This window comes from Periplaneta americana, chromosome 3 (genome assembly GCF_040183065.1).
Source record: "Periplaneta americana isolate PAMFEO1 chromosome 3, P.americana_PAMFEO1_priV1, whole genome shotgun sequence".
Taxonomy (NCBI): Eukaryota; Metazoa; Arthropoda; class Insecta; order Blattodea; family Blattidae; genus Periplaneta; species Periplaneta americana.
In genome coordinates this window covers 33,561,738-33,587,034 of record NC_091119.1, presented here as the reverse complement: position 1 = coordinate 33,587,034, position 25,297 = coordinate 33,561,738, and the positions used below count along the sequence as shown (strand labels likewise).

General features: G+C 35.7%; 2 protein-coding genes across 6 annotated transcripts in view; one reads left to right on the top strand and one right to left on the bottom strand.

Annotated features, from left to right (window-relative positions):
- Positions 1-6,617, bottom strand: part of LOC138695905 (MFS-type transporter SLC18B1-like) — a 42,743-nt gene extending 36,126 nt beyond the window's left edge. Inside the window, exons 1-3 of the mRNA XM_069820263.1 lie at positions 5,907-6,617; positions 4,595-4,690; positions 4,439-4,512 (exon numbers count right to left, since the gene is read on the bottom strand). Of these exons, the coding sequence (XP_069676364.1) occupies positions 4,439-4,512; positions 4,595-4,690; positions 5,907-6,350 (614 nt within the window). The 5' untranslated portion in view covers positions 6,351-6,617. The remainder of the gene's footprint in view (positions 1-4,438; positions 4,513-4,594; positions 4,691-5,906) is intronic.
- A 91-nt stretch (positions 6,618-6,708) lies between these two features.
- Positions 6,709-25,297, top strand: part of hyd (E3 ubiquitin-protein ligase hyd) — a 157,300-nt gene continuing 138,711 nt past the window's right edge. For all 5 annotated transcript variants that reach the window (XM_069820262.1, XM_069820261.1, XM_069820260.1 and 2 more), the window contains exons 1-2: positions 6,709-6,890; positions 23,800-24,000. In XM_069820262.1, coding sequence (XP_069676363.1) covers positions 6,829-6,890; positions 23,800-24,000 — 263 coding nt within the window. In that variant the 5' untranslated portion in view covers positions 6,709-6,828. The remainder of the gene's footprint in view (positions 6,891-23,799; positions 24,001-25,297) is intronic.

Sequence of the window (25,297 nt, the reverse complement as noted above, 5' to 3'; positions counted from 1 at the left end):
CTTTCTATAGGTTCGTTCCAATAAGCGGGTCATGGATAGTTCATGTACGGTTCCTGTACCATCTTATGCACATGCGCTAGTTGAGCATCTGCTATGGGATTGAAACTGGACTGGACGCTGTTGGAACGCTTTCGCGGATCATTATGTACTAAATCCAGAGATGCTATAACTGTGGTCATCTTTGTTAAGAACGGGATGCTTATTATTATCGTTTTGCAGCTAATTCTAATTGCAGAAAATAGAATTTCTATCATTTTCTATAAAAAGATGACAAAAAAATATGAAAGGCAAGAATTCCACAATTCAATGTTGTGTACTGGGGGACTCTCATCTAAAAATAGTTCTTTTTTTTAATTATTAATGTATGTACGTTATGTATTATACTTCTAATCAAAGCTGCATGTTGAAATTGTAATTAACTATTTCAATACCCAAATAATTTCCATTCCCTTTCCTTTTGGCGAAAATTTAAATTAAATCTCTAGTTTTATTATTCGTCTGTACTGTCACTTTTCATCTTTAACCTCATTGATGTGAACAGTCGATCATGTCTTTCTTCAGTATCCAGGAGACGTTGGTGAGCTTATGCGCATGCACGTCTCGCGTACTCTTCCGTACATGCCTCAATCCACGGACTATTTCTGACCGTTCCGAACCCGTGTCAAAAGCTTGTTGGAACGCCCGACTGCAGTACATGTTTCCGGTTCAGGATTGGTTCGGATTGTGTTGGAACGCTTTTTCTGTACTGCGCATGCTCACGATGGTTACGGACGGTTCCCGACTGTTGTTGGAACGAACCTTATGACTGCAAGACGATAATCTTTTTGACGTGGAATTTCTTTACAGACAAAATCAAGTAACATGGCTATGGCAAAGCTTTATTTTTTTTCAGGCAGAAGAAAGCATTGACCTCACAGTTCAACATTCTATTAAGGCCTTGCACATAAGCTCCAATATCTTATTGAAATCATCTTCCCCTAGGCACGTGTTGTTCTCATAGTCAAATGTTCTCTTACGCTCTTAACATTACTTTGAACTTGAATAATTTCTGGCACCTTGTCAGCCCACTTGAGTTGTGTGGATATAAAGGGAAAAATTGGGACGGTGTCGGGTGTAGTTCCTGGGTAGCTCAGACGGTAAGCATCCATGTGCTAAGCGAAGAGTCTCAGGATCGATACCTGGCCCAGGAACAATTTTTCCCTTGAAATGATTCAAGTCTGCTTCACAGGGAGCTTTACCTGAAAGGCAGATTTGCATAATATATATGTTACTGTAGGTATGTTAACAGAAAACCACAATTCAAGTCACAGAAAGTTTGTGTACACTCAAAGTTGGGTTTCTGGTGCCTTGCCAACCCACTTGGGTTGTGTGGATATAAAGGAAAAAATTGGGTTAGTGTCGGGTGTAGTTCCTGGGTAGCTCAGTAGGTAGAGCATTTGTGCGCTAAGCAAAGGGTCCCAGGATCGATACCCAGCCCTGGAACAATTTTTTCCTTGAAATTATTCAAGTCTGCTTCACAGGGAGCTTTAACTGAAAGCCAGATTTGCATTACTTTGAACGTTTATTTTTTTCATGTATGCTACAAGACATGAAATCTGTAGCGGTTGGTAAAAACGTGCTTAGGTATGGGAATCTCAGTTGGAAATTAGAAGCAACAAAACTCCATCGAAATTGTTCCTCCCAGCTTTGGTACAAAAGTAATGGAAATTCGTAGACAATTACAGCCTGCAACCTACTACATGTCTAATAATATCTACTGGTATCAATAGTTCCAAATACAGTATGTTAACTATCATTACTGAATGGGCAGAGAACAATGAGGAGCGTTTTTGCAAAAGTCGATAGATGCAGAAATTTTCGAAAGTGAGTTACATATGGTTATCGCGTGTTTTCTACCTCCGGAATCGATCTATGAAATCAGATTTACCAAAACGTGATTCATACCGTATGTAGAGACTACCAAACCTTCCAGGTTTTTTCAAAACTCGATAGATCCTGTCACTTAGTGTAATTTCTGTAAAATTTTGATTTCTGCATCTATCAACTTTTGCAAAAACACTCCTCAATTTAAAAGTGGTTCTTATTAAATTAAATTCTAAATATCATTATTAAAAACATAACATTTTCAGGGGTGATTCTGCTTCCGAGCCTGCGACCCATACACTCATTAGTTATTGGGAATAATAATTTGTAATGCATGATTAATTCGTGGCCTACATTGTAAACCCATATGTACTTTATACACAAAATAAAAGCAACTGACCGAAATAAGACTAAGAGAAAATGTCCCTCTTATGTTAACTTAAAAACAATTCATCTGCTTATATCATGTAACATTGTGCTCTTCATATTATATTCTTTTAATGTTGTACACTAAAAGCAGTTTCTTCATTTATGTTGTTGTTTTCTAATGCCAGGCATTTTACGAAGTCATTTGACCTCTTGCACTAATATTTTTCAAAGATATTGTCATGGCCAGCCACTGAAGCACAGATTTTGAGGTGTTCCGAATCCATTTATTGGTTTGAGTTGCACAATGGGCAGTTAGGGGACTGATATATTCCAATTCTATGTAGGTGTTTGGGCAAACAGTCATGGCCTGTTGCCAACCTAAATGCAGTTACAGACGATTTTCGTGGCAAATTGGGAATTAACTGTGAATTATGATGCAGAGAGTTCCATTTTTTCCCTTGAGATTGTGTTATCAAATGTTGCTTGTTGAAGTCTAAGTAGGTAGATTTAATAAATCTCTTCACAGAGTAACACACAGATTAAGTAACAGGTCTGTAAGTGGCAGTTATCTCCTCCTTTGCTAAAGCATCCGCATTCTCATTTCCCAGGATTCCACAATGGCATGGTGGCCATTGGAATATAATTCTTTTATTGAGTATTATTAATTGAGAGAGCATTTTAGTTATTTCTGCTGTTTGAGATGAAGGTGTGTGTTCAGAGACTATTGATAGAATAGCTGCTTTGGAGTCTGACAATATAACTAACTGCATTATTAAATTTATTGATGTGGCATAAAAGATTCCCGAGACTTTCACTTATTGCAATGATTTCTCCATCAAAACTTGTTGTTCCATATCAAAGAGATCTATAAAGTGAGAAGAGACAGCACGTAACACCTGGACTGGCACCTTGTTCCCTGTAGATCAAGGATCTGTCGGTGTATAAATGAAGCCAGTTTTGTGGAGGGTACCTAATATTAATTGTCTCTACAGACAATTGTTTCATTATTTGAGTGTTTACTTCTGATTTCAGTATTTCGTCTGTTAAATTTAGATTATACTCTACTATTTCACCATGAAGATTTTAATTGAAAAGCACAGAGAATTTAATATTCAAACCCACTTAGCTTTTATTGATTTCATAAAAGCTTTTGATAGAGTTGATAGAAATAAACTTTTAGAGATTTTATGCTATGATAATGTGCCAAACCAAATCATTCTCTCCATTTATAATTTATATCAACAAGATGAAATTGCCATAAGAACTGAACGCGGAACTACTAGCTGGACTTCCATCAACCAAGGTGTTAGACAAGGGTGCGGTCTTTCCCCTCTGTTGTTTATTATATATATGAACCATATTTTATACATTTGGAGGCAAAGTCATCATGCTGGAATTCAAATTAATCGAAACACAGTTCTCGATACACTAATGTTTGCCGACGATCAGGTTATTATCGCTCAAATAGAGGATGCTTTACAGAGAGCCATTTATAATTTGCAAATAATCGCCTCAGATTTCAATATGGAAATCTCGAAAGAGAAAACGAAAGTCATGGCATTTTCGGGAGAGAACCCAATTTCAAGTAAGATCATGATAAATAATACTTTAATTGAACGTGTTAATTCATTTAACTATTTAGGTTATAACCTCTCTTACATCACTGATGAAGATATGTCAAACAAAATATCTAAATTTATAAAAATCACTGGTGTAATTAACACCGTCTTCAAATCATCCCATGTTCAGAAACATACAATGCTAAAGGCATATAAAACACTAGCTCGACCAGTCCTCACCTACGGTACCGAGGCATGGACAATCAGAAAAGCTGATGAGCAAAGGGTGACGACAGCTGAAATGAGGTTCATGTGACGGACAGTGGGATGCTCTTTGCTGGAACAGCGTAAAAATGTGGACATATTGCAGGAACTAAAAATGGATCCTATAGTTAATTTTGTTCAACAATATCGACTTCAGTGGAAAAAACATGTCGAAAGGATGGATCGCACAAGATGGCCTAAACAGATTCTTACTTATGTACCAAGAGGAAAGAGGAAATTGGGAAGACCACGCAAGCGCTGGCATGAGACCGTAACAGATCCTGTAGGGTCTAATACGTGAAGGATATGATGATGATGATTTAATAGAGTTAAAGGGTTTGGTTTAATTTGTAAGTTTATGTAGTGACAGTCCAATCACTTACCCAAACAGTAAGTTGCAGCTCCCAGCCACAAACATGCCAGACATGAAAAGGAACTTTGCTCCAACACGGGGAAGCTGTAACATATAAGACGGTGTAATTTATGATGCATTACAAAATGTCACAACTATTGACTCAAATGATTTGAACATTACTTACAATTTTTCCAAATAAAGGTGATGAGACGAACATGACTAGTGCATAAAAACTGAACACAAGGCCAGATATCGTTTCAGACATCCCTTTCCTGTGTGCCTGCAAAAGTAACCATGACAATAAAAATTCAAATCTTATGAACCTCATGTAGCATGCTGCCATCAAGCCATTACTCAATATAATTTTGTTGAATGTTTTCCCAATGCACTACCATCAAGGCACAGTCTGCTCAAATATAAGGGTATTAATTAAAATGTGGGAACCTTTGCCGAATGGATATAGGACCTATAAACAAGCAAAAGAGTTCATGTAAAAATAAAATTAATTTTGCTAGGTTTTTTCTTTAATTACAGGTTACAGTGCGTCTTTGCCATCATGCCCGCGATGACAGACCGGCCGTGTCCCCGGTGGGAGGTCACGTTTCTGCCGCCAAGACGACATGTATGCTGACATAGCTAGTCAAGACCATTCCCATATCAACACTACGACGTCTATAAATAAAACAGTTCATCTGTAACTTGGCCTCTGGCAGTATTAATTTAGCTGAGATGGAGAACAGATCGTTTCGTCATAGTAAACAGATATTCATCAAGGAAAAGTATTTACATACACAACACCTACATAAAGAATAGAAAATCGTGTGGTTATTAGAGGAGAAAAATTCGCTCCGGCGCTGGGGATCGAACCCAGCCACTGAGCTAGCCTATGCCGAAGTTCAATCCACAGCACTGGATTGAATCCCTCTCCTCTAGTGTTTTCCCCCTTGCGGCCTTACTCCATGTTCGACATATATTATATTGACATGTATTAAGTCAACTGTCATTGTACAAGGAGCGCACTCAATTGAGTGACTTGGTGGCCGGAATTCCACAGTATATGCACTATTGGGAGAAGAATCTACGTAAAGATTAATTTTTTGGTCCTACAGAATTTATCTGTTATGGTTTAGCTTAGATGGAGAACACTACATAAAGAATAGAAAATCTGTTATGGTAACAATGGTTATTGTTATTGGCGTAGCTCACTGGCTAGAGCACTTGATACGTATAACTAAGGAACAGAAGAGCACAAAATCAGGTGGCTATGACAGAATGGACGATTCAAGATCCCAGCATAAAGGAAAAACTTAATACATGTCACAATAGAATGATATCCGAAAAGAAGAACTTCGATTCATGCCAACTTTATGAGAACACTCTATAAAAAAAACTCTCCCCTCATTTTAATGATATGTTCAAGAAAACTGCGTACCTCTATCTTCATTTATATGCCTACTCTAATTTAATTCTAAATATTAAGATAGGCTAAATCGAACCTCTTTTGGGAAGAACGGTGCCATTATTGACATGGAGCAGAAACTGATAAAGTCAACCAGGGCAAGAGAAGTTAGTGCTAGTTTCTGTGTACGGGTGAAATGTCTAACAGGTCCCGGTTCAGGACGTCTCTGCGTTCTCAATAGACGTTCACGTATGCGCCGGAGTTCGCCGGCAGAGTACTTGTTCAATTGGCATGCTGGCAGTGATTGGCTCCGGACACATCGTTGTCTTCGTACTCTTGGTTCTCGATTTCTGTGTACCACTTCTCTCTTCCATGACGATTTGAATTCAGGTGTCGGAGGAGCTGGAACCACTGAAATGGCTTCTCCATTTCTTTCTAATACCCTGTTATCGAGTGGTTTAGAACTTTCTGAGCTTTCATGAACTTCAGAAGCCTCCATACCAAGTCCTGAATGGAACACAGCATAACTATTAGTACCCATTGCCTGAGAGTTCTAAAAAAAGGACCTAACAGATCCTTCTCAATCACAACTGGCTTCATTCACTTGTACTGCGAACTTAATATTATATACACAAACAACTTCATAACTTGTTGAAGGCAGTCAAATTTATTATTATTGCTTTTCCAATTCAATATGAAATACACATAATAGCTTAACTAAGCAGTTGTTTATTTCTGTTCCTAGATGTACCTAGGAGAAACTGACATATATACAAACAACAGATGCACGAAGGGGACAATGCAGCATTGCAACACACCAAGAACAGCTGGGTTCAACTGACCATGCGCACATGGGTGAAGCTGTGTTTTCCTCATGTTCTCCATAGAATGCAGCACGTTACAAGTTCGTCGTTGTCCACAAAACATGGCGAAAGAATTGTTGTAGATGATTATGAAATTACGCGTGACAGATTTATGTCATTTTCGGTCAGTTTTTGTTCTTTAGTATCTTTAAGAAGATGTCATCATTACATTTTGTAGTTCATCCCCTTCCAGGAACTGAAGACCAACTCAATGACAGGTAAAACATGTTTCTTTAGCCTGGCGTAGGCTAGGTCCAAAGAAGCAGATGAGATATCATTCATGGCCGATTGGAATAAACCGACAGAAATTATTTTAATGTAAAAACGATACAGAAGTCTTTAAGTAGTACAGTCGTGCATAAAGCATTTTAAAAATAGCATTTACCTAATTTTCGTATGTTACTCTAAGTTACCAATAGGCGGTACCGTAGCATATTCCGTTTGAAGTTTCGTTCTAGAACATTTCCTAGCATCCACAAGTTCGGAAATATGGCTAAACATCCGCCTTTCGCATTTTAACAGATGCATAATAATCATTTGTTGTTTCACTTTTGGAAGTGAAATCGGAATCATATTGCACCATTTTTTTCGGTATTTGAACATGTCTGAACATTTAACCATTCTTGGCAGGAAGGGTTCGGGATTTTGATGGCGAAATTTTTTCAATGGATAATTTTGGAATATTATGTTATGCGTATTGCACACTACTTTTAAGTTCACTTTATATTCGCATAATGATAGTTAACTTCCATACTTTATAACTTAGGCGAATGTATAATTTTTTTAGTTACCTACAAGTGTTTGATAGTTTCACCAGGAGAGCACTGACAATATAATTTTAACTATGCCTACATTTTATGATAGTGGTTGCTAATGACATGTATATTACAATAGTTAATGCATTAATTAAATTTTTAGAGAGCCAAATTTTTAGTAGTTTAATATTAATGAGTGTCACATTTTCATTCCCTAATGTAGCGTATTTGCTGCTATCGTATATAAGCCTAACCTCTACGTTATAGGCCTAATATGTGATCGCATCTATCTAATAGGCTACAATATAAATATCTAAAGTAGTGTAACATCATGTTACTCATACATTTATAAAAGTATTTCATAGTTTAAAAGCCAGTATAATCCAGCACTCCTCCAACAAACTTGTAATGATAATGATTTGCTCGCAGCCATTCCAAACAAACACGTGACACGCAGACTTTGCATACATTTAAAAATGACAAAGAGACATTACAACAATACATTTTGAATGATGCATAGGTAGGTATATAAACCTGCCACAACTTTTAATGTCTAACATCATCTATAAAATATCAACAGTTGTGCCGCAATATTAAATTACTGAATGTAACGAACTTTACTTGTACAGATAAAAATTTGGGCGCGCAGGGGCAGTGCCATTTTCTCTAAGGTTGGAGCCCAGTTTAGGTGTGTGTGTGTGTGTGTGTGTGTGTGTGTGTGTGTGTGTGTGTGTGTGTGTGTGTGTGTGTGTGTGTGTATTAATCGAAAATTAGGGGCTAGAAAATATTGAGAATAGACGCATGTTTATATGACATTTTTTTTTTCGATTAATACACACACACATCTAAACTGGACTCTAACCTTAGAGAAATGCCACTGCCTCTGTACAGAAGCGCGCCCGGTAGCCCTAATGTATGTGTGTCCTGGACCTCTGTTGCGGAAAGATAGCCTGGCTTACGACGTAATTACCAAGTCGGTTCTGTTCTTAACATTGACTGAAGGTGTAAGCAAATAGCTAATATAATATAATAGTAATTCTCCAGAAGAACTGCACTGAAAGAATAGTGTAGCTTTTCTGGAAAATTACCGCTAAATTAAAAACCATTAGTAGTAGAACATCACATAAGACTAGCCTATAATAATAATAATAATAATAATATAATTATCATCCTCGTGGTCTAGTAGTCAGCACTTCTGTCTACAGTTCCTGATTCCCAGTTCGAACACAGGAATTTTTTCTTAAGGGGAATTGTCCCTGCGTTCGTCCATGGTCTGGAAATTAGATAAGTTTAGGTTTAAGATTCTCCTGGTGCCACATATTCATAGTCTTCCTATTATATCATATTGTGGCAGCATAACCCCACTTTTCAGGCACCCCAGCCTCAGAAATGGGTTAAAAATAAGCCATTGTTAGGAGAGACCAGAAATGTCGAGTGAGAACCTGATGTCATTGAGGAGGGGAAATAATAATAATGTCATATTGATCAGCAGTTGCTAAATTTAAAATTGGCTTAAGTGCACACAATACCAGAGCGTGTAGGAATATATTCTGTAGAAACTGCCTGCTTTTGACATTATAGACCTTTACCACTTTTGGACTACTGTTACAGTACATCTCACAGGTATTATTGTTAACACTAATACTAGTATCTATGTTTGTTATGCATTAGGCCTATGCCGGATTTTGAGAGTAGGTATAATATAGGTAGGTTATGGCGAAAGTCTAATGGGAGGGGTTACAAAGGAAAACCCCCTGTAATATGAAAATGTATATCGTGTTGCAGGTGAAGTATTATTAATACATAAATTATTACCGTATATGATATCATCTTTGCGGGTAGGGCAGGTATTAATATAGCCTATATATGTCATTTTACTACCCACCTTATATGGTGCATTCAACTATTTCCTCCACAATGCACTGCGTGCTTGTAAGGATAATACACCTTTCTATTTCTTCCAGCCTCACCTTTGTAGGACTAAGACAAGACTGAGCACGAACATGCGAAAATGAACCTTAAGAACTACACCTGACCTGAAGGATTAGTTGAATGTACTGTATCTTATTTGCTGTCTTCACTTGTAGTATTGAAATGTCTATATGAAGTTTTGAAGTAATAACATTAATAACCTCCAACCATTCGCAAAATTTAAGCTTAAAAATCATTTCCATTATTATTACATGAATTAATTTGTATTAATAGTTGAAGTACTTATCGAAGGTATATCTTGTAAATTATTTTAAGCTCGCATTTTCAACGATGTTATGGTCTAATGGTTAAGATGAGATACTGCTGAGCGAAAGGTTCCTGGATCGAATTCCAGTGATTCCAATATTGTAAGTAAAATTAAAATTTAAATACTTACTTACTGGCTTTTAAGGAACCCGGAGGTTCATTGCCGCCCTCACATAAGCCCGCCATTGGTCCCTATCCTGAGCAAAATTAATCCATTCTCTATCATCATATCCCAACTCCCTCAAATCCATTTTAATATTATCTTCCCACCTATGTCTCGGCCTCCCTAAAGGTCTTTTTCCCTCCGGCCTCCCAAGTGACACACTATATGCATTTCTGGATTCGCCCATACATTCTACATGCCCTGCCCATCTCAAACGCCTGGATTTAATGTTCCTAATTATGTCAGGTGAAGAATACAATGCGTGCAGTTCTGTGTTGTGTAACTTTCTCCATTCTCCTGTAACTTCATCCCTCTTAGCCCTAAATATTTTCCTAAGCACCTTATTCTCAAACACCCTTAATCTCTGTTCCTCTCTCAAAGTGAGAGTCCAAGTTTCACAACCATACAGAACAACCAGCAATGTAACTGTTTTATAAATTCTAACTTTCAGATTTTTCGACAGCAGACTGGATGATAAAAGTTTCTCAACCGAATAATACACCCAATAAAAATGCAAAGTGAGAAGGAAGAGCAGAAAAATGGAGGAAAAGCGTAGATGTGAAAGAAAGGAGAAGAATTTTTATTCCCCACCCCGTTTTAGTTCCACAATCCCATAAGACAATTGAATTAATGTATAAGTGGCATATGTGAAAAGTGGGCGTCTCCAGTATTGTGCACTTATTCCTTAAAATCATTATTATTACTAATGTAAACCTACTACTACTACTATTACTGCTACTGCTGCTTATTATTATTATTATTATTATTATTATTATTATTATTAATTAATTAATTAATAATAATAATAAAAATATCTTCCCGAAAATGCACAATAACTGTATATTACCTACAACATAAAACTTCACAAAGAATTCTTTACAATTCAGTTAAGTTTATGTATGGACTTCATCCTTACCACGTGTATCTGGCTGCAGAGTCGATAGCATGAAGTCTGCAATAAATTATATATAGTGGACAAGCTCCAGTATAGTATTGTAATTAAAATCCTTCTTAATTGTTTAGGCCTACTTTAAATGGTACCATGGGTTACCCATATTTGGCACAATAGTGGTTCCGTCTGATCATGGGGATTGTGATCTATCATGTGGCAGCATGTATTTTTTTTATTCCAGATGTGTGATAAGTAACTCCATATTTTAAAATCCTTAAAAGAGTTATAGGCCTAAATTTCTTGTTCATTGTCAGAAATCTTTGTTTAAAAAAACAAGGATTAACAAGTTTGTCTACATGAGTTTTGAAAATTGAACACTGGTTCCTGCATTTTCCACACACACTTCTGTAAAGTCTTAGGTATGTCCAGTGGCGGCTCGTGCCTTTTTTGAATGGGTGTTCACAAAAAAAAATATGAGTAATGAACACACTGATATATTCTCGTATAGCTGAGTCACACGTCAGAGATAAACGAGTTCTAATATTCATGTACCAAATCTACGCATATGAAACCAAAATTAAAACCATTAAACAAGAGTAGAGTAAAATTAATTCATAGGACTCACCTTCACTGCTGTTGTAGATGGTGTTGAAGATCTGGATTTATTTGTAGAGAAACTCCATGCGCCTAGTTTTGAGAGATGCAAACTTATCAATAACTTTATTATTGAAGTCTCTAATCTTGTTAACAAGTTTTTTTTTTTCCACTGCCAACATAGCCAATGTACTTAATCGGTCTTCTGCCATGGTGTTACGGAGGAATGTTTTAATCCTCTTTTAATTTAACACACTCACAATTTCACATACGTCAGTTTCCAAACTTGAAATGTCTCAATATGCACCAATGCAGCTTGTATTTTCCTTACTTTGCTGAACAAAAGACAACAGAATCAACCCCCGCACATAATGGTATGTTGAAAAGAAAAAGTAAAGAGAGAAAATGAGGAAAGAGGGAGAAAGGAACAGGATGTCAGACCCAAGAGAGATGGAGCATCTCTGTTTCTCTGTCACTAGCACGTTAAGACCTGTGCGAGCAGAGCTATTGTAATCATTGTACCAAACCAGAAAATATTCTCGCCTCAGGCTATTTCACCCTGCTACAGAAAAATTGTGCGAGCTGATGTCAACCTCAACCTGTCCAATGGAGATTTAAAGACACACGACACACGAACGGGACATTCTCTCGAGACGAAAAATGTAGGAACGTCAGTGCGCATTGGAAAGTAATAGATGTACCGGTAATAATATTAATACAGTAATACGTATGATTATTGTTGGTTTTTAAGGTGTTCACATGCTCCAGTGCTCATATAGAGGTACCGCTGCTGGGTATGTCATCAATTATTGCCTGCAACAAGCACAGGAATATGTTTCTGATTAGACTACTTCTGTAATGGAAAAAGAATTTTCATGGCTGAGAGACTGTAGTCTACTGCTGGTGGTGTTGCTACAACACATTTCTTCTACTGCTGCGGCAGACATCTTCATTGACGAGGTACACTTGGGCAAAGTGATCTCCTTGGCATACTAGGAGCAACTGATACTCTGATTGATTATGTGTCCGAATTTATAGGACAGAAGCGTGGTTTACTGTTGTCTATGCAGTCCATGCTTGGTGTCCAATGTTCTCATTCTTGTTTAGAACAATTGTGAAGGAGGTCTGAGCTTAATAAATCTTGGCACTCAACCTTAAGACGTACACACACAAAATCTAATCACCCACAACCTAACCTCATTACTGAGAACGAGAACAATGGACCACCAAGCACAGACTGCACAGATTGGGTCAATGTGTAGCAGCAATAAGAATCTTCATAGTAACCAATCAGCAAATGGAAAAGTTTCTACGCTTGCATTTTTCTTTTTAGCGTCTTTTTAGAACAGAGGATATAAAACTTGTACTGTAGTTGAAAGTATTAACAAAAGTAGCTTTTGAAAAAAAGATAAAACAAAATATCAGCTACATGCTTTTATCTTAATAACGATATCAGAAAGATAAAATTAAAGTTTTGCTACATGATTCTTCGCTGTTGCATATGATTCTGACTAATGTAACGCAGTTTTCTTAGTATTTTTAAGCAGTCATATGTGATGTAGTAGTGATATGTGTTCGAGTCTGGTAGGGGTGATGGAATTAGAAGTGAAAAAAATTCAAAATTGCGGCTTCCATTACATGATAAATAAATTCGTTTGACTATATAATATATATAGTTAATAAAGTTTCTGCGTGAGAAAAATAAATTTGTTTATGAAGAATATTATTATTCATTTTTGGTTTTCTGCCCAAGAGCAAGTCTTTCATTGTAAACCCAACATTCTCAAACTTCCCTATTTTCCGCCTTCCTCTTAGTCTCTGCATGTGATCCATCATCTCATATCTTCTTCTAAAAGGAACATAAGGTGTATTATTTTGAGACTTTCTCAATAACAGAAATGGTGCAAAATGTTTGGGTATTTGTACCATTTTAGAAGAGGTAACAGGTCTACAGAGGCCTAATTCGTGAAGGATGATGATGATGATGATGATGATAGAAGAGGTAGAGACTTTTACTTTTCTGAGTGAATTCTCAGCTCCATCATCAGGAAAGGCAGGGAAAGTGTAATCTTAACTGTTGGATTCATTACCAAGATTTATTCTTCAGGACAGGATCAGTACCTACCTTCGGAATGTTGCATGTCTCTGTGTTTTTGACATGGTGCAAATACCCAAATACCTCGGACCACAAAAAATTATATGTTTAGACTCGTCAATACTCCTTTACCATATCTTGGTAACATGTTATCAACTTATTATGATAATTGTGGGAGGCGTCTAGTGGAGATAAATTAAACTATACTATACAAAATCTCATCGGTCCTTAGTATTGTAGGGACAGATGATCCATAATTCATTATGTCCATTTATTGAATATTGACCCCAGCCTCGCCCTATAAATTCGGACATATGACCAGTTGCAGTATCAGTTGTCCCTGGTATGCTGAAGAAATCACTTTGTCTGTGTGTACCTTGCCACTGAAGATGTCTGCCGCAGCAATAGACGAAATGTGTGGTAGCAACACCACTAATAGACCACAGCCTCTCAGCCTGGAAAATCCTTGTTCTAGTATTAGTATCAGTATTTATTTATTTATTTAACCTGGTAGAGATAAGGCCGTCAGGCCTTCTCTGTCCCTCTACCAGGGGATTACAACTATAAAATGAACAATAAGATTACAATTAATATTAAATTTACAATTACAATTACAATAACAATAAAAATTAAAGTACGACAAGAATACCTGATTAATGAAAACTAGACATTTTATCATAGAAGTTAAGAACAAAGAATATTTTTGTATTTACTAAATTACAAATTAAACCTACAATAACAAAATTCTATAGTGTTGAAATTACCGGATATTGAAATATTTACAAGAAACCATGTCTGAACGAGTCTCAATTACTGACCAAGTGCCTAGTAAGTTTGCGTTTGAATTGAATTTTATTTCGACAGTCCCTGATGCTAGCAGGTAACGAATTCCAGAGTCTTGGCAGGACTATTGTGAAAGAGGATGAGTATGAGGAGGTGCGATGGGATGGTATTGTTAGTATTGTTCTATTGATGCTGGCCGTGAAAGCCTACATGCTAAGATTACTTAAATGTAATTTTTTCAAGTGTATCAATACATGATTTTGTTTTGTAAATCACCTCTTTGGCCCACTCCACAAAAAGAAATCTGAAGGTGTAAGATCTGGGTTGCAAGTGAGCCAGTGATAAGATCCACATCTTCCATTCCATTTTTCAGTGAAATGCTGAAGAAGCCACCCTCTGACATTGAGAAATTCAGTCTTGGATAAAATGTGTGTTCATATTCCATTGAGATGTCACTGGCTACACTTGGTTAGTCAACATATTCAAATATTTTTCTGCATTCATTGTTTCACGAAGAAAAAAGGGTCCAACAGTTCTCGTGGATGTCATGCTATACCACATTTATTTTGATTATTCACTGCCTAGTAGTGACTAATTGTCTGTGTACAAATATTCCTACATGAAAAACACTCCAAAGAATATTTTGAAAGAGTTCAGGTCAATCTTTCTGCCAAAACAACATTATCTCTGCAAATTCCATTCATCAGTTAATCGTCTAGGGTAATTTCCTGCATGTAATGTGATTTCCAACATTTAAATGACAGAATTTCTTTCAAAGTTGATTGAAATGAATAATGAGTTGAGTCACTTTCTCTGATGGCAGCATGCACAGATGTCGTGGGACTTCTGGTAAACATTTTGTTCATTGATCACAGCAATGTTGTCTGGATTCCATATTGTTGAAGGATGCCTGATTTACGAGTGTCATTAATAGAGCCAGTAGTAATTAATTTATGGTGGCAGTTTTTTTATTGTCTTGGGTCGAGTGTCTTATAAATGTCATTTTCTCTTCTCCACTACTGTTACCCAAGACAACTGAATTCTATACATCATACCTGGCAGTTATTTTTTTTTAGCTCTTCTACACTCAAAACTGAAGTCATCTTATTGATGGAACACAACAACTTGTTAATCTGTTTGTTTCAGAAACCTTAATTTATGACAGTAAACAAAGTTACATATAAGAAGTTCAAAACAAGAAGTCATTTATTATGACGAACGATATAAGTAAAGTTAACGCAGTAGAATAGTAGGGAAACACAAAGGGACAGGGTAAGAAACGAGAGGATACGGGAGGATTTACAACTGCCACCCATAAGCAAGAGAATGGAAGACCGATAACTTATTTGGTTTGGACATATTACACGGATGGAGGAACACCAGAAACCACGCCAATTCTTGGAGGCTAGGCCTCAAGGGAAGCGACCTATAGGCAGACCAAGAATCACATGGGAGGAGGTGATGAAGCAGGTTGCTTCAAGCCGGATGAAAACATTTTGTGTCAGTTCTGCAGCCTAGCCAGAGATAGGGACAAATACAAGAAGTGAGTCCGAGGCAATCCCCTAATTCTGCGATAGCAACACAATTAGAGAAGAAGAGGAGGAGGAGCAGAAGAAGAAGAAGAAGAAAGTCATTTATCATACATCCTGAATATCGCAAGTTGAATATTATGTGCTCTGGACACCCTCTTAATCGTCGTGACTGTAACTTGACTATGACTTTTAGTCACTGCTCGCTGTTTTCATTTTTATCATGGTAACTATGTTCTCTGATTTGTTTCACTACGATGTATTTAGTTAGGTTAGGTTTACTATTCCCTCTCAAGGGGATTAGGTTAGCTTAGTTTTAGTTTTTCTCTCGAGGGCTTGATTTAATTTTATGTGTTATTAGGTATGGTGGCATTAGCTCATGCAACACATTACTGTGAGGGTGTTAGCTCACCATTTGTCACAAATGTCGCTACTGTTTCCCCACCCAAAACCACAGGGTCTTGTTAGTAGGTATTTCATCTGGGCAACTCTGTGCCACTAAGAGGCATTGAGAACTCAGTCTTCAACTCGCAATATTTGTGGAAATGCATACTGTTGCAGAGTAAATCACGATGCAACATTGTCCCCTTATCTGCCAAATATAGGTAACCCACAGTGCTACTAAAGAAAACAAGTACCAGAATTTTCTCCGTTATCATTTGACACATGGTAGCTCAACTGGGACTGATTTACCCATACAGAGAAGCGAACCTAAGCCCATCACTGTGGTAATGTGTAGAATAGTGTCATAAGCAGACAGCAGATTTTAGGTCCCGATACTGAACGTTAGTTGTTCATCAGCTGCAGGGAGGTCATTGAACTCATTGCCATGTTCCCTTCATAAGTCGAGGGATATACTGTCTGTTGCTGTGTAGTGACCGAAAATCCGCTGTCTGGTCATAAGGTACAACCAGTTTACATTCTTACAGGAAATTGAAACATGAGAGAGTGAAAGAGATAGGATATAGCTATAATAATAATAATAATAATAATAATAATAATAATAATAATAATAATTTATTATAAGTAAAGTTATTTATTATTATTATTACTATTATTATTACTACTATTATTACTACTACTACAGTACAGTGCACTGGCTCGCAAAACTTTTGTCTGATATACTGTACAGTTTTTTTCGTTCTTAAGTTGGTATTTGTACTTACAGTAGCATAGGTGAGAGGTAGTCTCCGCGCAGGTAACAAACCATCCCTCCTCACAACACAAAGGTTGAACCAAACTACTTAGTAAACTTAAAGAGAATAATGTTTATGTAGTGGTCTAGTGATATAGATAAATTTAATAAACACGGCATTTTGTAGCACCTCCTTTGCGTTATAATGGGCCTATAGTTTATTTTTCTTTGGCTGTTGTCATGGTAACATCCACCTACATTATCGACCTGACAGTCAGGTTTGAGGCACAGGAACAGTAGCCCGCTGAAGTCCATGCAGAAAAATGCAGAATTTATGAGCCCACAGTTGCATTCTATTTGGAGAAATATCACCTCAACTCCATTGAAGTAGTTGGGTTACGGGCACAATACCTCGCCTCTTTGTCAGTTTCTGCAAGACATTCCAGCTGAACAACGACTTCATTCGTGATGTTTCCCTTACTGCTATCAGAGGATCACTTGCCATTTTAAAATACCACCTGTACTTTGTTTCCTAAAAAGGAGGAACTTTTGTTCGAACGTCTAATCTGTTTGTTTACTATGTTTAGGCCTGTTATATGTATGCTATTATTTTTCCTGTACTCAGTTTCCCTTCCCCCCCCCCCCACATTTCTCTTTTGTGGTCTGTTTTTTTTTCCTTCATTCTGTGTGTGTGTTATGCTTTGTCCAATGTGGCAGTCCCGTTATTGGGAAAGCTGAAAGAGTGTCTTTCTTATTATTATTAAAATTACATTGATTAAAGGTGGCACTAACAATCAGTAGATTAATATTCTAAAAAATCGGGTAAATAATTTTATTAAGACAAATTTTTATGAGTATGTGTATAATTTAAAACTTGATTATCAATTATATCCTGTAGGATACAGCAGTTTAATTTATATTTTGCACACACATAAAAAAAAAAGGTTTGCATATTACTCTCATATAGTAATGAAACGAAAATGTGGATGTAACGAACTAAAAAATCAGCAAAGCATATAGAATAGCAAATGTCTGTGGTTTCAGCACCAAACATGATATTGGAACCATATCTGATACAACAAACATGTGTAGATCAAGGAATTGTCCTGTTGAAAAATATAATTATATCAGTTTGCAATATGCGCATGCTAGGCAGCATACAGTATTTTCCAGCGTCTGGATATATTGCTGGGAAATCAAATTCTCTTCAATTTAGACAGAGTTCCTCCTCATAGCCTGGAAATCCATCCCCAAACAGCGACAGAAATACGTCCACTGCGTTGTGTTGATGTTACATAATCTGGCTGGAACCTTGTGGACCCAATAGGATGAAATACCTGAATAGGCCCATGACTGGGGTTTGAGAAAATCTTTTAATCTGAAAATATTACATTTTCCCATGGATATTCATAATATTCTTGTCAAAACGTGATGTCATCTATTCTATGTTTAAGATCCAACATGGTATTATACATGCAGGGAAGATGAAAAATTTTCCTGGAATATTATATAATAGACTACTCAAGAGAAATCAACATATTCTAAACATTTCGGTGCAAAATAGACTCAATGTTTTATTTCTGTCTGTTACATATACCGTTATTGCACTAAAGGTTGTTTTGGTTCGATTAGCTAGATATATACCTGTAACTCAGAGTTCAAATACTTTCCTTCCCAGGACGACATATGGAGTGGGGTGTGTAGACATATTGCCAAATAATATCTCACAAAGTTCACTTCCACATTATTTCATAGGACAAAAGTTTTGCGAGCCAGTGTACAATACAACAGTAGTACTGTCCTTTCTTATCCATGCATGTGAAATGATTATTGAATAGATAGATTTTAACAGTTTAATTTGGAAGAAGTCTGTAATATATACATAGATATTAAGAACCTATTGTTTCAACATTTATCAGATTTCTGTTCTTAATTTTTTCTTTCCCATTCTTTCTTCCCCCCCCCCCTCCTTTGCTCTCCTTCACTGTCTTAATTGAAACAACTATAGGACTATGTAAGGGAAACATTGGTTCTCTTAAAAGGTGTGCCTCATATTTTGTATTATTTTGTATAAGATTAATGTATGCATTTATGTGTACATATATGTCAGAGAAAAACCTGAACATTTTAAATATGTATAAGCTTACTATTACAATATCTAAAACAATTACAAATAGCTTTGCCTGTTAAAATTTGAACATAAAATGGCATTTGACACAAAGGGACAAAAATAGTTTGCAATTTAGTTAATTTTTTAACTTTATGTTAATTATTTAAGCACAATTGATAGTACCAATGTACAAAAATTGTCAAATAAATTAACCCATTTGATCCCAAGACACTTTCAATGATTGGAATATAAATATTTCAGAATTGCCCAAATTATTTATGCCCAAATTATTTTTTATTAAAAATGTTGGTGTTTCTTATATATTCCTACTTATTGACACATAAGAAACAAAATAAGATGATTATTGGTCCTCTCAAATCATTTACGCCGTAAATAATGCATGTTCCCATTTGGGAACAGTGGGAGTAAAGGGGTTAAAAAAAAATTTAACACTTTCTCTGTCGCCTCTGTAATGTATACATTTCAACACACTTTTGTAGTTTTCACTTACTTTTTTTAACTAATTAACAGCAAATGTTGGAGTATGTATGATCTTAGACAAAGAAAATGCCTGACTGCCATATGCTAAGTCCATTTCGGAGGACTTTGTTGATTCCATGAGAGCTTAGGTTTACACGTGAAGGAATTTATTTATTTGTATTTAGTTTTATATGCTGTATTGTTCAAATTTGTAAAATTTATTGTGAAACTCATATTTTTAATTTCGGGGAATAGTTTTTTTTTATATACAGAGAATATTTATGTATTACTTATATCTTAACAATAATAAATGTTAAATATTGTTCCAGAAGATGAAGTTATGGTATAAATCGTATAACAATGAGACTCTCATTCTTTTTAATGAGGAAGTCAGAAGAGCCGAAAATCTCAGAGTGTGGGAAGAAGAGAATTTCCCAGGGTTTCGATTTTAGGTCCATTATTCTTTTATATTAATGATTCTGCCTCAATCATAAATAATTTATCCAATATAATTTTAATTGCAGATGTTACAAGTGTGATTGTTAGGAATTTATTATGCACGACTCTGATCTATTTTCCCTTGTTTTGATTGATTGTTGCGTTTCTTGTCTGTTATAGATTGTATAGATTAAGTGTTATAACTAATCTATAACAATAATATATACTCGAAGAGTAAAGTATGTCCAAAATAAACATCTTTTCTTTAGTCTTATGAACCAGATGCTGTCCAAAGTGGACTTAATATGACTCACAAGTCTTAAATTGTGTTTAAACTCGGGAACCAGAAAATAAATAATGGGCTGGTTTAGGTGCAGTGGTGTTGGCTAATATAACTACATAGCTTTCAATACTTGCGATTTTACATACTATGAACAGGGTGACATTCAGCACTTTTGGTGTGATGTTATACATAACAAGATAAAATTAATGTTATATTACAATGTGGTTAAATGTTACATTAAAATGTTTCTTTTCAGTGATTATCTTCAACATATTTCCTTTTCATGTAAAAATTTTTGTCCTGCACAAATGCATGTTTTGCTGTGATACATTAAACTTTGAAACATGTTACTCTGAATGAGTTGTCACTATATAACACAAAACAAAAAACGAGCTGGTGCAGATTGCTCTTGAGTAACAATGTAATAGTAGCAGGGTCATTCCATGCAAAAAAGTATGTTTTTGAACCATGATGTCTCAAAAGTTAAAAATATTGTAGTAGGTTATTTTGTGTGTTCTAAATATGAATTTCAAGGAATACTATATTTATATATTTCATAGTTTGGCAGCAATCAGAATTTAAAATATTGGTTTAACAAAGAACACAGTTTCATTCATTGAAGTTTTCTTACTATGTAAAGGAAAATGGAAAAATGATTTCAATGCAATTCGAAAAAGGAGAACCTTGTTTATAAATGCCCAAAAAATGAAAAAAAAAAAAAAAAAAAAAAAATGTACAATTTTCTAAATAGTTACCCACCGTAAATAATTTAAAAAAATGTAGAACACAAAATGCAATTCATTTTTACAGACGAAAAAACATGTGTTGAATTCATTAGAGTATATTGATTCCACTGTGAAAATTTCAGAATGGTGACTTAAATATCATGTCAGTTTTTAATAAGAAATAACTCACCGGAACAAAGGAGCTCAGCAGGTAGGCTCTCCTGTCATACAGAATGTTGTGCAATCAAGGTCAGGGAGACGGACATTTGAGATTACTCATCGTTATGAAGTCTCGCAAACACTGTGACCGCCACACATAGCAAGCGATTTTCAACCGTCAGAACAAAAATGAATACTTTTATTAATTTAATTATTCACAGGTTTTTTTAGATAAAGTCATAAAACTTCGGAGATGGATTAGGAATAAGATTTTCTTTAATACGAATGAAATTCGCAGGAATTTAATTTGTTGCATTCGAATATAAAACTATTTTTTTTTTTCATTGAGGTGTTTTTATGAGCATGCCTTAATAAGGTATTAAAATATAGTTATTCAGGTTTACAATGGCGTCTGTTTAGTTTTCATGACACTTCATATAGGATGTCTAGAATATTTTAAATGATGGATAAGATGTAACTGCCACCCATTTGTCAGTCATCCGTATGACTAAAATATTAATGATATGGCGGTCATAGTTGGCAATTTAATTTATTTTCATAATAACATTATTATATTAAAAGCCCAAAAAAATTCATGACATCATTGGCATATTCTTAAAATTTTGTATGGAATGACCCAGCACAAAGTGAATTCCAATTTCAGCAGTAGAATTTTATGTTATGCCATTAGTACGCAGGTCACATCTCTATATGTATTTTTAATAAACTCGAAAGCTTTTCTTTAATACGAATGAAATTCGCAGGAATTTAATTTGTTGCATTCGAATATAAAACTATTTTTTTTTTCATTGAGGTGTTTTTATGAGCATGCCTTAATAAGGTATTAAAATATAGTTATTCAGGTTTACAATGGCGTCTGTTTAGTTTTCATGACACTTCATATAGGATGTCTAGAATATTTTAAATGATGGATAAGATGTAACTGCCACCCATTTGTCAGTCATCCGTATGACTAAAATATTAATGATATGGCGGTCATAGTTGGCAATTTAATTTATTTTCATAATAACATTATTATATTAAAAGCCCAAAAAAATTCATGACATCATTGGCATATTCTTAAAATTTTGTATGGAATGACCCAGCACAAAGTGAATTCCAATTTCAGCAGTAGAATTTTATGTTATGCCATTAGTACGCAGGTCACATCTCTATATGTATTTTTAATAAACTCGAAAGCTATTACTCAAGAAATAATATAGAACTCCGAACGAGAATTGAGAGTAGACTTATTAATAGAAATCAGAAACGCAAATTCAGCAAATAATATGCAGGGGGTTCATTGCACATAGAGCTTCATAAAGGCATAAAATTACAGACTAACTGGGGAAGAAAACCAGTATAGAAAAAGAATTCGTGCTACCCTACCCGTTATCTCCTGGCCTAGTTGCCTCATGAGTGATGCCTTATTGGTGTTAGTTATGAGGTTCAAACCTGTTTTCGGACAGTTGACTAATCAGCAACTTTTCTTCCTCCTTATCCACCTCTATCTTCATCTTTTTCTTCTCTTCCTCATCTCCCTCTGTTTTCATCTTATTCTTTTCTTAGTCTTCCGCATCTGCCTTTCTGATTTTATTCTTCTCTTCTTTCTTATCTATCTCTTCTTTATCTTATTCTTTTCTTCCTCTTATCTGTCTATCTGTCTCTGTCTTCATCTTATTCTTTTTCTCTTTCTCTGCCCCTGTCTTCATTGTATTCTTCCATTTTTTATTTACTGTCTATGCCTTTTCTTCCTTTCCTTTGTGTTTCATCTATTCTTCTGTTCTTATTCATGTTATTCGTCTTTGCCATATTCTTCTCTTTTTCTTTCATTTTATTTTTTGCCATCTTTTCCATCTCCTTTCCTTCCATTTTCTCTATCTTTACCTTCATTTTCTATTTTTTTCCTCTCTTAACTTTCATCTTCTCCATATTCTTCTTCACTTCTCTCTGTTTATAAAAATCCTTGGCGCTACAGCCCATGAAGGGCCAAGACCGACCAGCCTGCTGCTGGCATCACGTCCAAATGCCGAAGCAGAGGTTGACGATCATCCAACCAGAATGGAGGTATTGTGTGGTTAGCACGATGATTCCCCCAGCCGTTATAGCTGGTTTGCGGAACTAGATTTTCGCTACCTATCATAGCTCCCCAAATGCATCATGATGCTGGGTGGGCACCGGTCCCATACACTGTCCGAAATTTCATGAGAAAATTTCTTCCCCCCCATGTAGATTCGAACCAGTGTGCGTTCCGTAATGCAAGTCCTAGGCAGGATGCCTTAAACCACGACGCCACGGTACGTGACCTCTCTGTTTATATCCCAGCTTTTTTCCCCAGTCAGGAATTGGGCACTAATGCCTCTTCCTTTGCATCATGAATTTTAATACTAATAGCAGTATCTTATTCCGAGGATTGTGCTGTATTTCAGTTTTAATTGCTGTTTTATTAATTGTAATATCTATTACTTACTTACTTGCAAATGGCTTTTAAGGAATCCAGAGGTTCATTGCCACCCTCACATAAGCCCTATCCCTATTGGTCCCTATCCTGATCAAGATTAATCCAGTCTCTCCCATCATCTCACCTCTTTCAAATCCATTTTTATATTATCTTCCCATCTACGTCTCGAATTGTAAGGTCTCTTATAAATTAATATACCCTGCAGTTTTATCCCGTTCATAGCAATTGATATACGTTGCATTCCTGCTTGAAGAAAAACAGAAAACTTAATTCCCTTTGTCTTGCAGGCTTAAAGAGGTATCTGAGAAATTGAATCGTTTTGGATGTGCCACTCCCGCTGCTCTCAGTAACCTCAAAGTCGCTGTGAAGCGGATTGTGGTGGGTCCAAGTCACTTCGCTCTGTTGCTGGAGGACGGACGTGTGTGCAGAGTGTCATTTTCCATAATCTCAGACAGGCTTGATCTTAGCAAGAATGATCCCAACAAAAGGTAAGTGTGCTTGTCTGTATCAGGAATGCTTCTGAAGGACAACATTGATCTTTTAATTTCTAACTTAATAATTAGCGAGTTTTAATACTATATTTCTAATACCTTTTTTTTTTTTTACTTAACATAAATATGTACAAACACAGATTTTAAAATAACATTGTACATTTGTAGGTAACATAAGACTTTCTAGGTATTAAATATACTGATTTGTATAGACTTTCAAGACTCATAGTCAATTGATGCATCATTTTCTGTTTTTTACACGAAGAAACTGAAATATTTATGCAGTTCGAATATACAAGTTTCATGGATTATTATAATAATTGTATTGTATAATTATCACAAGAAAATGAGTGATACTGAAAACATTGGGAATTTCCTTAGCATTTATAGCCCTATATTAAGGAGTTTTTAAACTAGAATAGAATTTCACTGCATAGTGTATTAACTTTTGTGCATATTGTTTACTTCTATTAACTTATACATAAATAAAAATTGTGGTTAGGGCAACCATAAACCATAAAAGTATATTGGAATTTCACACATATGCTTGGCCTTAACTTTGATTGTGGCAGTTACATATTTAGAGCAGTGGTATTCAGTCTAAAGGGTACGCAGGGTTGTTTCCAGGGTACGCATCCCACTGACTAGGTGTGTAAAAATCCTGATATTTATGTTATTATACTTGTTGATAATTATTGCAATTTACTTTTTTTTTTTTCCTTCCTTGAATAACATTTTACATATTTATTATTATTATTATAATCAGGGTTGAGCGAGTAAATTACCTGTACGTATTTTACGTGTAATTTACATGTAAAATACGTAATGTAGAAAGCTGTTTTATACACTGTTTATATACTGTGGTCAGACTATCAGAGTCTGTGAAACTTAATCTGTCAAATCTGAAGGTGTTAGTAATCATCAGTTTATTTATAGAATTTCTACACTTTTGCCATTGTGTTCTTAACTTACTGAGAATCAGGGTTGCCAGATGTCCGTAATTTCTCAGGATTTTTCTGAATTTTAATCGTGTGTCCAGGATTGAGTTATACATTGTCCTGGAATGTCAAAAATTAGAAAAATACAATTTTTTGCTAATTTCTATAAAATTATTTTTAAAAATCCTTATTCATATCTATGTTCAACGTCATCGTCAATGCTGTCTGGCACCTCCTATCACATTCTAGTGAAGTAAAAACATTACTACTACAGTATTGTACAAAACAAAACTGTCCGTTCACAGTTCGTTCGCCTTGGCTAGTTCTTCTATCTCAGGTTCACTGTACATCGAACC